Source organism: Pipistrellus hanaki (assembly GCF_964339955.1).
Source record: "Pipistrellus hanaki genome assembly, chromosome: 3".
Lineage (NCBI taxonomy): Eukaryota > Metazoa > Chordata > Mammalia > Chiroptera > Vespertilionidae > Pipistrellus > Pipistrellus hanaki.
In genome coordinates, this window is record NC_140505.1 from 101,066,468 (window position 1) to 101,082,638 (window position 16,171).

The window sequence follows — 16,171 nt, forward strand, 5'->3', positions numbered from 1 at the left end:
CACACCCTGTGCATGAATTTCATACACCGGGCCTCTAGTTCTATATATAGACATATATATATATATATATATATATATATATATATATATATATATATATATATATTATTGTTGTTTATCCATTCATTCAATTTTCTTTATCTATTTATCTGTGGGTGGACATTTGGGTTGCTTGCACCTTTTGGCTATTGTGAATAATGTTGCTGTGAATATGGGTGCACAAATATCTTTTCATGACCTTGCTTTTAATTCTTTTGGGTATATTCCTGGAATGTAACTGCTGGATGATAGGCAGTTTTATTTTTAATTTTTTGAGAAACTGCCATGCTGTTTTCCATAGTGGCTACACCATCGTAGACACTTTTAAAGTTTCTGTCATGCACTGCGAGGGGGGATTATTTTACTATCAACTATAGCCAAGGAAAAGGATTGCATGTCCAAGAATGAACATTGTCAATTATCATGCTTTATTAGAAAATTATTTAAAAAATGGAATTCCTAGAATTTTAACCATTTGGTCCACTCCCCTCATTTGAAGGTAAGTAAAATAGGACTTGGAAAAGAAAAATGGCTTATGAAGGTCAATGGTTTGTGAAGGTTAAAGTGCTAGTTAACTAGGGAGTCATAACTGGCACTCAGAGCTTTTCAACCTTCAACTTACTGCAAATAAAATAATGTTCAACTTGAAATATTATGCAGTGAATAACAAGAATTATGGAGTGGAAAATTCAAAACATCCTCTAGGATGCACTGTCTGTGTTTTGCTTTTGTATCTTGGTCTGGTTCTGAGCCTCCAGAATTGCCTGGGTTGGCATTAAAACCGAGCCTGTTTTTCTTGCTGCCACTGCTGCCTGGGTTCTGGGCATCCAACCTAGAAGATGGAGGGGAAGACGGAAGACCATTGGTCAGTCAGGATCCACCGAGCTTGGACCGCGACCCTCTCTGGCCTGAGCGCTGGCCAAGGCCGCGGGTGCAGCGCGGATTTAGCTCCCATTCTGGGGCCTCAGATACCCCGCGCGCGGAGGGCGCTTCTGGCTCTCCGATGTCCCCACGTTCTGACATCCAAACGAAGGTGTTCAGGGAACAAGGCAGCTCTTGCCGTGCCTTCTCCCCAGCCGGAGCCGCCGAACCCCCGCGACTGCCCCTGCGGCGCGGCAACCATTCCCACCGCCCCCGCCGGGAGCGCCGTCGCAGAGTGCGGGCTGCGGACACACGGGCACGTGGCTCGCCCGCCGCGCTGCGCCAGGACCCGCTCCGCTCGGCCCAGCCTCCGCGCCCGCAGCGCCCGCCGCGGAGAGGTCCTCCCCCCGCCTCTGCGCCAGTCGGAGGGAATTTGCGGTCGGTGACGCTCATCCTTAAGCGAGCCACCTGCAGCGCGCGGCTGGCAGCTCCGGAGGTGCCGCAGGGCCGGGCGGCGCGGCTGGGGACCCGGGCTCCGGAGGCCATGCCGGCGTTGGCGCGCCTGGGCGGCCGGCTGCCGCTGCTCGGTAAGGCCCCGCTCCGCTCGCAGCCCCCGGCGCGGCCCCAGCCCCCAGCCCCCGGCCGCCCCGCGGGGGGCGCGCCTCCCCGTCCCCGCCGCTGCTCGCCTCCCCGAGCCTCCAGGCTCCTGCGCCCCTCCCCTCTGTCGCGCCCTCCGGACTCGCCCCTGACAGGCCTGGGGACCCCGCCCTGCCCACCCCACCTTCTCCTGCCTCCTCTCCAAATCCATCGCCGGCCCGGACTCCCGCGGGCGGGCTCGCCGAGGCTCTGCCCGGGCCGGGCAGCGCGCCGCTGGCGCTCTCTCCCGCCGCCCGTGGGCCCGCGCACCGGGGCTGGGCCTCTGCCCGGTCTGCCAGGTGCCCCGTCCTGGTCGGGACCGACCCTGGATACTGTAGGCTCCCGGGTGGCGTCTTTCATTCTTTTGGGGTTTTTATGTATGAACTCTGGCAAGTGCGCCCGCGTTCTCCCCCAAAGCGAGTCGTTGCGAATAATGACCCCCAACCCCGCCGAGTTTCGGTTGGATTAACGAAAAAATTACTTTGGGAATATTATGCAAATAGGATTTACACATTAAAGGACTAGCTACCCCTTCTTTCTCTACTCAATTTTTATCCCTACTTTAAACCCTAAAGGAGTTTTCAAGGTCTCACGCATGGTTCCCAAATAATCTGCTGGGTAGCATAGTTGATTATATATATATATATATATATATATATATATATATATATATATATATATATATATATATATCCCTTTTAATGCACTTTACCTGTTTGGAAAGATGAGAGAGTTGACTCGAGTTTCTGGTGAAAGAGACAGAATACAGAATTCCGGGAGCCCAGGAGCCTCAGGTTCCAGTCCTCGTGCAGACTTGGAACCAGCACTCACTGTTCCCAAATTCTAGGATTCCAACAAGACGTCTCTGTGGTATACAGAGAAAAGATTTTCAATGTAGAGGTGCAGGAATTATGTCCAAGTGGTTTTGCTACAAATCATTCAGAATTACAGAGTAAGAAATGTAACATAAGGGAGAAAAGCTTGGGAAAGCAAAGACAATTGCAAACATTTTTATTGGTTGGTAAATATGTATACTACAAATGTATAGTACAATATGTTTTTCAGTCTAGGAATACAAAAAGTTCACTTTCTATTAAGTATGACACTAGTGAGCGTTTCAGTGGCATATAAAGGCTTTCAAAAAGTATAAAGACAATATCTGCAACTTATTTAAGCTGTATTGAGTTCTTTAAGAAAGAGCTCCCTGATTTCCATATCTCTGCAGATTGTTGCAAAAAAGATATAATTTGCACACAGCAAATATGCACAAGTCTTAATGGTGCAACTCCATTAACTTTTGTATATGGATATACCCACATAATCATATTGGATCAAGATAGAGACCAAGTCTACCTCAGCACTTTCAGTCACTACCCCACAAAAGTAGCCACTATTTTGATTTCTAATATCATTGGTTCACTTATTTTTAACCTCATGTAAACTAGACCATCATTATGTATTCTTTTATGTCCAGCTTCTTTCACTCAGCATTGTGATTATGGAATTTAACCTTGTTCTCAGCAGCAGTGGTCATTTTCCTTTAATTGCTGGGTGCTATTTCTTAGTATGAATATACTGTATAATTTATTTACTTTATCATTGAAGAACATGTAGGTTGTTTTCAATCTTGTGTAATATGAATAATACTGCTGTGAACATTTTTTTTTACATGTTTTGGGTGTACACAACACCCCATTTCTCCTAGGTTGATACTCACAAATGGAATTTCTGGATTATAGAGGAAGGAAAACATTCAGTTTTGCTAGATACTGTCCAACAGTTTTCCTCAGTGGTCATACCAATTTACATTCCTACTACCAGCATATGGGCGTTCCTTACATTTTTGCCAACTCTCAGTATTACAGATTTTCTTGAATAGGCACAAAGTGAGAAGCTGAAAAATGAGGGTTTTAAAATATTTAAAGCTTTTAAATTCCTTGGATTATAAATTGCAATCCCCATTTCCTTTATATGCTAAACTCTACATTTTATGAATAATGATAACTTTTTAAAGTAATGTGTAAAGAATGGAACCATACTCACCATGACCTCAGCTGTATTGTGTGCTGATATTGGGTAAGAAGGGGAGAAATTCAGTATTTTAACAACTATGATATGATTTCTTTCACTAGTGTCAGAAAATTCATATTCAGAGCATCGAGCTACACATTTTAGTTGCCATCCTTTGTCCTTATTGCTTATCTTTCTTCATTTGCCTTCTTGTGAACTGCTAGCCTAAGGGAGGTTTAAATCCTGAGGAGGGAGACCTGGGAGAGGGAGGAGATGCTAGTCAAAGATCGGTTTGGATTAGGTAAGATACCAGTGGCCTGATGCTAAAACCCCTTCAATTCTAAAAGTCTAGTTTGAATTTTTGCCATCATACAAGTTTAGATGGCTATGCATTTCTCTCTAGGTACTTCACATCTGTCTATAGTAAATTATCCTCTTAAATTTAACTGTGAATTCTTGCCTTCCATTAGGGAATGGCTTTAATTTTTACAACTAAAAGTTACTCCCAGTAACTCTTAGGTATCAGTAAAGGTTTTGTTATTGTCCTCAAATTTTCCAATTGTTTAACTAAAAAACATCTAGGTAATGAGATATTAAATGTGAAGAAGGACCACCTACCAGGGAAGACTTCAGATAGGAAAAACAGAAGAAAGCTTGCATAAGGAAGAAAGTTGTGTGTGTGTGTTTTTTTTATATAGTTTTCATTTAAAAAAATATATATTTTATTGATTTTTTACAGAGAGGAAGGGAGAGATAGGGATAGAGAGTTAGACACATCAATCAGCTGCCTCTTGCACTCCCCCTACTGGGGATATGTCTGCAACCAAGGTACATGCCCTTGACCGGAATCGAACCCGGGACCTCTCGGTCCGCAGGCAGATGCTCTATCCACTGAGCCAAACCAGTTTCGGCAGAAAGTTTTTCTTTGACAGGTTTTCATTGAATACCTATTTCTGTGCATTGCACAAAGGGGTACAGAGATGAAAGGGATAGGGGTGGGGCAGCTTATTTCGAAATAACAAATTCCATTTTATGTAAGTAAATGAATGGAAAGTGCCTCTCCCTAGGAAAAGCATTTGGGCTCAAAGCTTGCTTTTATTGATAGTTAGTTCAACCTTCCAATAGAGACTTTGTTCCTGTGGATGAAATATATCGTGCTTCAGTGAAGGGAGATTTAATCAGGTCAGAATAGGAATCCAGGTGTTTTGTACCCTAAAACTATACACAAACATATCCTGTTTCAGTGGAGACTGTATTTTGGTGGTTGTGGGAGAGAAGCTGCTCTCCCAGTCCCCAGCGAAACAAATGGACTGTTCCAGAGTTAAGAATGACCATTTTTTAGGTTTTGGAAGAAGTTTCTGAACGGTTCTTTGAACAAATTTGTTGACTACATTTTACTCCCAGAGGCATGTCTGCTCACTTGAGAAGCCCACAGGATGGCTTGGTCTTATCACTGTCTGCACAGTTCTTCTTGCTCCTCTTCTCTTCTCATTCTCAAATGAAACTCAGAAAGCATACGTGCCACAAAGCCCTTACAGTCAGTGCTGAAGATTACAATCTTGCTGACTGACTCAAATACCCACCAGATATTGTCCTAACCTTTGGGTCAAGATTCTGATTTGACAAAAAGCAAATAACCTCAAAAGTATTGTATTTTATAATTTTTCCTGATGTTGAAAGGGACCATGCAGATAACTGAAGTAAGAGGAGTAAGAAATTGAAGAAGGGAAATTGAAGGGTTTAAAATTAGCCTTGCCTGTTTTATCATTTAGTTTTGCCTCTAGGCTGTATCTTTCATTCAAAAGATGATAGGAAATTCTTGTGAATCTCACAGTAGATGGTTTGTTTGAGGAGAGCTTCTGGTTTTATCAGGTGACTTTGTGATCTTAAGATTTTTACCCTGACTTACAAGAAGCTTCCACCACTTCTCAGTTAGGTAGCCGCAGTGTGTGGCTGAAGGTCTTTGTGGCTTTTTGGGGTCTATGAGCTTTAAAATAGGTGATTTCATTACTTTTGGTTGATACCTTCTATGACTGTATCATTAGTGGTCCTCAAAGGATGAAAATGTTGGTGGCACTTGCTGATGGTCATTAATTTTAATCAGGCAGTTCTGTTCTATGGGTACCAACACATGTGGAGGAAATTTAAAAATAATATAAAGTACACACACACACTGTTCTTTGTGGCTAGAGGAATTGCATAAGACCCTAAAAGAGGAACTATTGTGTTTTTTTTTTAGCTTAAACAGTAAAAATATTTTTTTTCACTGCTGTCATTATGTCAATTGGTAGCCAAGAATTCTCCATAAAATTATTTACAGCCTCCACTAAAATAGAATATTGTTATATTTTTTAAACTTTTGTGTTTTGCTTATTAGATATCCACTAAATTCAGTTGTCAAAAGCATTGCTGTTTGAGTTCAGAAATTCCCAGTGTGAGGGATTCTGTTTTTGGAGGGCTGCAGGCAGGACTAACAACATGGAAACGTGTTCTTTCCTCTGGCAGGGGATTTCTCTGCACTCAATTTCCTCATTTGTAAAAAGAAGATAAGCAGTACCTTAGTCTTTCATCAGATAGTACTATAAGGTACAGCTGCATTCCTCATCAGATGCGTGCTTTGCAGAAAGAAAAATGTACAAAGTCTGGAGAGATCATTAGGATTGAGAGTCACAGGATTTTCCTTCTTCCCTTCTTAGACACTTCTTGAGCACCAACTATGTCCAGAACTTGTGTTAAGTGCCACATAGGACTGGTTCCTTCCCTCCAATAACTCACAGTCTAATGGGGGTGTCAGCAGGAAAGGGTCAGGACTATAAAAGGAAAACGGCAGTGCAATTTTAAATGTATACACAGAGGGGGGGTTTCCGAACCAGACTAGGAAAACAAGGCAAGGCTTCCAAGAGGAGGCGGTGATGCCAGAGCCAGCACGAGGAAGGAAAGGAAGAGTTGGCAGGGGAAAGGAAGGAAAAGGACATTCCAGGCAAATAGGACAGCAAAGAAAAAGATACAGCGGTAACAAGGAAACATGGAACAGACAGAAACTGTAATTCCCTTCTGGTTGCTGGGACCCAATGTATAAGGCCTTCTGAATAGAGTAACTATAATTCACAAACTGTTAACACAGAAATCGTCTGAAGTTGTTCACTGGCTAGTTTTTTAAAGAAGTCCAGATTGGCAAAGGCTCAATGTGTCATGTGTAAGTATTGTAGTGATGTGATAAGGGATTTGGCCTTTATCAGGTAGACTTAGAGTTTCTGGATGGAATTCAGGGTCCATTGTATCCCAAAGAATGTGTGTGTGTGTGTGTGTGTGTGTGTGTGTGTGTGTGTGTGTGTACATGGTATTTTTTTTGGAAAGAGAGTTCATTGCTTTCATCAGATTTTCAAAGAGGTCTGTGACTCAAGAATGGACCATTGCTGTAGGTTATGGAGTGGTTTTAAACAGAGAAGTGACACTCCCTGATGTATTTTGGAAAGACAGTTCTGGTATCTGCATGGAGGATGGATGCCAGGCAGACCGAGAAGTTGGTAGTGTCCAGGCCAGAGAAGATGAGGGCAGAATTGGGGCCATGTAAGAGTGAGGCAGGGCTGCATATAGAATTGGGAATCAGCAAAAGGTTAAAATGTCCAGGCTTGACAACTGACTGGATAATGAAAAATGAAGAAGAGGGAGGAGTCAAATGGCATGGGTTTCTGGCTTTGGTGACAGTGGATGTGCTGCCACTAACTGAGAGGAAGAGAAGACGGAGGAAGGAGGAGGTTTAAGAAGGAAAAAAGGCAAGGTTAATCCAAGTTCCTGAGGGCCACTGATATATAATTATATACACTGCAAGTATGGATCAGAAACTCATGAGCAAGTAGACAGTAGTTAAAATCATGAGAATATATAGAGAATGAGACCTAGGGCTTCCCCAATTCTTTTTTTTTTTTTTTTAAATATATTTTATTGATTTTTTTACAGAGAGGAAGGGGGAGAGACAGAGAGCTAAAAACGTCGATGAGAGAGAAACATCGACCAGCTGCCTCTTGCACACCCCCTACTGGGGATGTGCCGCAACCAATGTACATGCCCTTGACCAGAATCGAACCTGGGACCTTTCAGTCCGCAGATGGATGCTCTACCACTGAGCCAAAGTGGCTTCAGCAGGGCTCCCCCAATTCTAAGGCAAAACACTCATGTGTCTCCTCCCTACACACGTCACTAACACTGAACATTCCTGGCACTCTGGCCACCAATGTATGTGGGGGGGTAATTTCCCCACACCAAGCAATTCTGTAACACCAGCTGAGAGTTCTGTGATTTAACTCTAGTCAGACACTACCCAACTGGAGAGAGTGTCAGATCCCATAGGTCAGTGGTCGGCAAGCTCATTAGTCAACAGAGCCAAATATCAACAGTACAACGATTGAAATTTCGTTTGAGAGCTGAAAACCGACTTCTGCGCATGGGCCACGAAGTTTCAATTGCACGGTATGTGCGGGCCCACATGTAGTATTTTGTGGAAGAGCCACACTCAAGGGGCTAGTGAGCCTCATAGGTTAAGGATTCAGGGATGCCCCTCCCCTTCCACTTCGGATGCCAATCACAAGTCCAGGTGTGGCCAGGGCCGTGACAGTTGCAGGTGGAGCACCAGGTGTCAGACAGGTGGAGTCAGACCAGGTGGGGTTCAGCAACTTCGGTACTTGAGTTTTGGCTAGGAAAAAATTCAGAGTCAGGACTCACATGATAAGAAAACATTTATTTGGAAAACCCTAGGGTAGAAAAAGTAATTTGTAGAAAAATGGGCTTAGGAAACAAGTTAGAGTCAAAGTAAGGGCCCTTGGAGCTCGGGAGTGACGAAGGTAATGGTAATGCGCCTGGGCAGGGGGAGGAGGACCTCCTGCTCCCAGGAGGGAGAGCCACCCGGTCCTTGGGGTGGAGATTTAGGGGAGGTCCCAGGGGAAGATCTCAATAGAATATTCAACTTTCCAGGTGTGTCCTTGTAGGGTCGTGGTCTCTACTGATTGGTCGGTCAGTGCCAGGGAAAGGGGTCATTATTCAATGTAGCTGATCCTAGATCAGCCTGTGAAGCCACTTGTCTGGTTTTGCTGCTTTTGGTGCTTTGAGCTGAAATACAACTGAAGCCTAGATGTCATCTCTAGGGAGGAAAGGTCAGGGCATCCATACTACATGACCAGCCCTACGCAAGGGGAGGAAAGGTCATCTTGGGAATGAAGTCCTTTGCTTCACCCTATAATTGTCCTTTGCTAGGCACCCAGGGCGTTCTGCCCTGGTGACCTCCTGCACCTTGCTCGTCATCCTTGCTCTGCTCATGTCTGTCTAACTGCTTTCTACATCACGACAGGCAGTAACCAGAGGTTCCCTTGACCTACTCCCAAGATTCGATTAATTTGCTAGAGCAGCTCACAGAACTCAGGGAAACATTTTATTTACTAAAATAGCTGTTTATTATAAAAGGACATAACTCAGGAACAGATGGAAGAGATGCATTAAGGCGAGGCATGTAGGACAGTGTGGAGCCTCTGTGCCCTCCGGGCAGCCACTTTCCCAGCACCTCTACATGTTCACCGAAAGATGAGACAGAGTACCAGGACCACAGGCTTTGTTAAAAAGAGAGCACATTTGCAGGGGTAAACACTCCTTTTGAGGGGAGGAAAGGGAAGAGATGGGGCTTAGGGTACTAGGCACGTGCTGATTGGTGGTTTCATGTAAGGCACATGATTAGGCACGTAAGGACTTAGGAATCGGGGGCTTAGGGTATTTGGCAGATGCTGATTGGTGGTTCAATGTACAGTCCATATAAGGTCCTGGTTAGGTGCTCAGGAATGTCCAGGCTGCAGGTACAGTTTACGTCATACTCTGTCCATCAGTCGGGGGAAGGGAGGATCTATCATTCACCAACCCAGAAACTCATCACATCTTTCAATGGAAGAATTTTTAGACCTTAATCTGCAGCACCCTGCTCCTTTCCTATGGTCAGTGGTTGGGGCTGAAAGCTCCCACTTTCCAATCACCTGATATTTCTGGTGACCAGTCCCATCTTAAGGCTGTCTAGGCCCCACCCTATGTCACTTCATTAGCATAAACTCCACTGTGTTAAAAAGGAGCCTCTTAATGAATAATAAAGATACTCCTATCACTCAGGAAGTTCCAAGGGTTTCTGGAGCTTTGTGCCAGGAATCAGGACTAAGACCAAAGGCACCAAACCAGTGTCCTGCTCTCTTTCACCAGGTGAGGAAATGGGTCCCAAAGAGGCTAAAAGACTTGCCGAAATTCAGTTATTAAAACTGATAACCCTCATCCTCATCGGAAGGACTTGAGGCTCAAGTCTTCACATCTTTTGCAGTTATTTTTGCCTCAGGGAAGACTTGGCTGGAGGATTTGTAAATGAGGTGCTGTGACTTTCTGTGGCTTGTTTCCTCATGTCTAAATCCATCACTTTTCAGTGGAGTAGATTTTACTTTTACCTGAAATTTTATTTTAAGTTCATGCCAAATATTTTTCTCCATCTACCACTATACCCCAACTTCATTCCTGTCCCTTCAAAGGAGACAACTTAGCAAGTCCTTTTCCAGTTCTATAGTTGTCCTCTTGATGAGAATGGGTTTAGAACTGGACTCTGGGAAGTGTCATTAGGGTTTGGGAATAAATTCATATAAGGCACATGATCAGGCACTTAGGAACTTAGGAATCGGGGGCTTAGGTGGCAAATTCTATCAATGGTGGCAAATTCTTCATTTGGCTTTTTTAAAAGGCAGGTTTATTGAGGTATGATTTTCACATAGCAAGTCTTGCATAGCAAGTGTATGGTTACATGTGTCTAACACATCCACCTCTAACAAGGACAAAACATTTCCCTTCTCCCCTAAACTTCCCTTATGCCCCTTTCTAGTCAACTCCAATGCTCACCCCCAACCCCTGACAGCCAGAAATCTTTTTTTTTTTTATGTCCCCAACACTTTTATTTTTCCAGAATGTCTATAAGTGAAATTTTAAATAACCTTTTGAATACCTTTCTTTTACATAGCACAATTATTTGAGATTTATCCATGTTATTATGTCTTTCAGTATATTTTATGTGTATCAACATATTTTTAAAAATAAATCTTTATTGTTCATATTATTACAAATGTTCCTCTTTCCGCCCCCCCCCCCCGCTCCATTGCTCCCCTCCACCAGGTTCCCACTCCACCCTCTGCCCTTTCCCCACCCCTCATTGTCCTCATCCATAGGTGCATAGTTTATGTTCAGTCTCTTCCCACACCCCCTTCTCCCCTTCTCCCCGAGAATCGTCAGTTCACTCCCCTTCCATACCTCTGATTCTATTATATTCAACAGTTAATATTGTTCATCAGATTTTTTAATATAAATTAATTTCCTTGGTTTTTAGATTCACTTGTTGATAGTTACATATTTGTAGTTCATAGTTTTTATCTTTATTTACTTTCTCTTCTGAAAGAACCCCCTTCAGCAATTCATATAATTCTGGTTTGGTGGTGATGAACTCCTTTAGTTTTTTTTTTCTTGGTGAAGCTTTTTATCTGGCCTTCGATTCTGAGTGATAGCTTTGCTGGGTAGATTATTTTTGGCTGTAGATTCTTACTATTCATCACCTTGAATATTTCTTGCCATTCCCATCTGGCCTGCATGGTTTCTGTTGAGAAATCAGCTGACAATCGTATGGGTACTCCTTTATAGGTAACTACCTGCTTTGCTCTTTCTGCTTTTAATATTTTCTCTTTGTCTTTTGCTCTTGGAATTTTAATTATGATTTGTCTTGGTGTGGTCTTCTTTGGAATCCTTTTGTTTGGAGTTCTGTGCACTTCCTGGACTTGTAAGTCTAATTCTTTCACCAGGCAGGGGAAGTTTTCTGTCACTATTTCTTTCAATATGTTTTCGATATCTTGCTCGCTCTCAGCTTCTGGACCCTCATAATTCTGATGTTGGTTCGCTTGAAGTTGTACCAGAGGTTTCTTACATTATCTTCAACTTTATGGATTCTCTTGCCTTCTTACTTCTGTGGAGGAATGTCTTCTGACTCTTTATGTTCCAAATCTTTGACTTGATTCTTGCGATCTTCCATTCTGTTTTTAGGACTCTATATAATATTTTATATTTCAGACAATTTATTCTTTTTTTCTTGTTGATCCCTTATTATTTCTTGTTGATTCCTTATTATGTCTTTTCATATCCTCATAGGACTTATCAATCTTTTCTAGGAAATTCTTGAAAAACCTTATAAGCATGGTTTTGAACTCTATATCCAATCACTTTTTGTTCTCCATTTCTTTCGTTTGTGATCTATTTTCTTGTCTTGGCATTTTCGCAGCTTCCCTGAGTTGGTAGCCTTAAAAATCTCTGTGTTGTGCTTGGATGGGGCGGAGTTTCAGGGTGGAGCCTACAGCCTTGGCTTCCATCAGCCACGCCCTATGCGGCTCCTGAGTTTCAGTGTTTCTCAGGGTCCTTCGGTACTAGCTGCAAGCACCTCTGAGAGAAAGGTGCCCTCGAGTTTCACCTGCTACCAAACAGTCTAGTTTCTCCCCCAATGAGCCCAGAACTGGGGTTCAGTTCAGTTGGAAGTGGAATTGGAAGTGGGATTCAGAACAGTCTGGAGCTTTTGTCTCCTTCCCACCAAGGCAATCCCGCGGCACAGCCAGCCGTCCCTTCTCTGCGAGCAATGTGCACACCTCCGGGGGCTCTGCCTTTCACTGTTCCCCTGCTATTCTGCCTCACAGCCCAGGTTTCCTCTGTATGAGCCTGGGTCCCCAGGGTCTGGCCTAAAAATGGGGTTCAGTGCTGTCGGGTCTGGGGTTCAGCACAGTCCAGAGCTTTTATCTCCTTCCCCCTAGGGAACGCCAGCCAGGCACTCAGCCGCCCCCTCCTCTCGAGCTTCGTCCTCTCCATGCTAGCTGCGTGTCTCCATACCTTAGGCTTTTACAGCTCCTCCGCGCTTCCTTATGGTTTTCTCTTTCCTTCTCATTGTAGAATTTCCAGTCAGTCGACTTTCCTGTAGTTCTGGGTAATGTCCATTTTGTATTTTAGTTGTATTTTATTGAAATTGTTGTGTGCGGCTGCGGTTAGGTGTTTACCTGTGCAGCCATGTTGGATCCTCCTATGTGTATCAACATATTTTTCCTTTCTACCGCTGAGTACTATTTGATTGTATGGATATTTATCTATTAACCAGTTGATATTCATTTGTTTGCTCCTAGTTTCTAGCAATTATGAATAAAGCTATTATAAGTATTTGAATATTGGGTTCAGGGGTGGGCTTTAACTTTTCTTGGGTAAATATCCAGTAATAGTGTTGTATTGCTGGTTCGGATGCTAACAGTATTCAACTTTGTGTGAAACTTCCAGTTCTTCAAGGTGATTTTACCATTTTTTCACCAATGTAGAGTTGCAGTTGTTCAGCATCAATGTGAGCACTTAGAAAGGTCAATTGTTTTTTTTGTGTGTGTGTACTTTTTAAAAAATTATTTATTTTAGAAGTGTGAGAGGGAAACAGAGAGAAAGACTTGTTGTTCCACTTATTTATGCATTCATTGGTTGATTCTTATATGTGCCCTGACAGGGGATTGAACCCACAACCTTGACATATTGGGACAATGCTCTAATCAACTAAGCTATCCAGGCAGGGATGATTTTGTTTTTTTAACAATTCTAAAAGGAAGATAGCAATATGTCATTGTGGCTTGTTTCTTTTCCCCATTGATTTTTATAGAAAGTGGAAGGGAGGGGGAGAGACAGAGAAAAAGAAACATGAAGGTGAGAAACACATGGACTGGTTGTGTCTAGGAGCTAGGGAGGAGCCTGCAACCTATGTACATGCTCTTGACAGGAATCAAATCCAGGACCCTTCTGTCCATGGGCCTATACTCTATCCACTGAGCCAAATCAGCTAGTGCTCATTGTGGTTTTAATTTGAATTTTCACAATGATGAATGATGTTGATCATCTTTAGATATCTATCTATCTATCTATCTATCTATCTATCGATTTCAAAGAGGAAAAGAGAGGGAGAGAAAGATAGAAATATCAATGATGAGAGAGAATCATTGATTGGCTGCTTCCTGCACACCCACTATGGGGGATTGAGCCTTCAATCAGGTATATGCCCTTGACCAGAATTGAACCTGTGACCCTTCAGTCTGCAGTCTGACGCTCTATTTGCTGAGCCAGATCAGAGGTCTGATCATTTAAAAAAATATATATCTCTTGTTGATTTTTATTTTTTTATTTTTACAGAGAGGAAGGGAGAAGGATAGAGAGTTAGAAACATCAATGAGAGAGAAACATCAATCAGCTGCCTCTTGCACACCCCCCTACTGGGGATGTGCCCGCAACCAAGGTACATGCCCTTGACCGGAATTGAACCCTTCAGACTGCAGGCTGATCTCTACCTACTGAGCTAAACCAGCTAGGGCTGATCATTTTTTGGGGTGCTTAATTGTCAGCCTATATTTTGTTTGGTCAAGTACTCCTAAAATATTTTGCCCGTTTTTAAAAATCAGGATGTTTGTTTCCTTATTAATAGGCTTTAAGTGTTCTTTGTATATTCTTCAGGCAAGACCTTTATCAGATATGTGTTTTGAAAATATTTTCTCCTAATCTGTGGCTTGTCTTTTCAATTTTTAAATAGTATTTTTTTAAGAGCATAAATTATTAACTTTGATAAAGCCCGCTAGTGGGAAAACATTAGCTCTACATATTGTTCTGGTCCCACCTTAAAAGCAAAGAATAAAGTGTTTATTAACTGAATCTCAAAAAAAGTTTAAGAATATTTAACAATACAAAAATGACATACCAGGTAAAACTCACAATAAGATGTACAACATGCTGACTATAATTATATATTATATATTTGAAAGTTGCTAAGAGTAGTTCTTAAAAGTTCTCATCGCAAGAAAAAAATGTAATTATATAAAATGATAGATATTAATTAAACTTATTGTGTAACCATGTTGCAAATAAACATATCAAGTCATTATGTTTTACATATTGATAATATCTCAATAAAACTAGGAGGGGGGACTATAAGAACTCAATAAAAAGAAAATAAACAACAGAATTTAAAAGAACTTGATTTGGGTGAAACATGTGAGCAGGCACACTACCTAAGGATACATAGGATGTCATGTAAGCATCTGAAAAGATACTTAATCTCATTAGTAGAAAAATGCAAATTGAAACCACAGGGAGATATAATATACCTATTAGAATTGTTAAAATTAAAAATTCTTATAATACCAAGTGTTGGTGAGGATGTGGCACCACTGGATTTTTAAAAAATAAATCTTTATTGTTCAGATTATTACAATTGTTTCTCCTTTTTCCCCCATAGCTCCCTTCCACCCGGTTCCTGCCCCACCCTCTTCCCTTATCTCCCCACACCAATTGTCCTCATCCATAGGTGTATGATTTTAATCCAGTCTCTTCCTGCACCCCCATAGCCCTTTTCCCCTAAAAATTATCAATCCACTCCCTTTCTTTGCCCCTGATTCTATTATATTCACCAACTTATTCTGTTCCTCAGATTTTTAATTCACTTGATTTTTAGATTCACTTGTTGATATATCAATATATTTGTTGATCATAATTTTTATCTTTTTTTCTTCTTCTTCCTCTTCTTAAATAACACCTTTCAGCATAGCATTTCATATAATACTGGTTTGGTGGTGATGAACTACTTTAGCTTTTTTTTTTTTTTAATCTATGAAGCTCTTTATCTGCCCTTCAATTCTGAATGATAACTTTGCTGGGTAGAGTAATCTTGGTTGTAGTTTCTTGCTATTCATCACTTTGAATATTTCTTGCAATTCCCATCTGGCCTGCATAGTTTCTATTGAGAAATCAGCTGACAATTGTATGAGTGCTCCCTTGTAGGTAACTAGCTGTTTTTCTCTTGCTGCTTTTAATATTCTCTCTTTGTCTTTTGCTCTTGGCATTTTAATTATGATGTGTCTTGGTGTGGTCCTCTGGATTCCTTTTGTTTAAGGTTCTCTGCGCTTCCTGGACTTGTAAATCTATTTCTTTCACCAGGTGGGGGAAGTTTTCTGTCACTATTTCTTCTAATAGATTTTCAGTATCTTGCTCTCTCTCTTCTTTTGGGACCCCCATAATTCTTATGTTGGTATGCTTGAAGTTGTCCCAGAGGCTTCTTACACTCTCTTCAACTTTTTGTATCCTTTTTGCTTTTGCTTTTCCAGTTGAGTGTTTTTTGCTTCTTGGTATTCCAAATCTTTGACTTGGTTCTTGTAATCCGCTAGTCTGCTTTTAGATCTCTGTATAATATTTTTTTATTTCAGTCAGTGTATGTTTAATTTCTATTTGGTCCTTTTTCATATCCTTTGGGTCTCATTAAATTTATTGGTGTTTTCTAGGAAATTCTTGAAAAACCTTATAACCGTGGTTTTGAACTCTATATCCAGTCTTTTGCTTTCCTCCATTTCCTTCAATTGTGGCCTGCCTCTTCAACTCCGCATTTTAGATGCTTCCCTGAATTGATGGAGCTGCTTTGTGTGTTGGATATCCTAGCAGAGCCCAGTAGCTCAGCCTCCCCAGTTATCCCTGGTGGACCCTCTTGCTGCATCCCTTTGTGGGCTGTATGTGCAGTCTTGTTGTA

The 16,171-nt window shown here is 41.9% G+C and overlaps 1 protein-coding gene across 1 annotated transcript in view; it reads left to right on the top strand.

Moving 5' to 3' along the window:
• The first annotated feature begins 1,398 nt into the window (after window positions 1-1,398).
• FLT3 (fms related receptor tyrosine kinase 3) overlaps window positions 1,399-16,171 on the top strand; it is a 75,703-nt gene continuing 60,930 nt past the window's right edge. Inside the window, exon 1 of the mRNA XM_084878679.1 lies at window positions 1,399-1,487. Within this exon, the coding sequence (XP_084734805.1) occupies window positions 1,445-1,487 (43 nt within the window). The 5' untranslated portion in view covers window positions 1,399-1,444. The remainder of the gene's footprint in view (window positions 1,488-16,171) is intronic.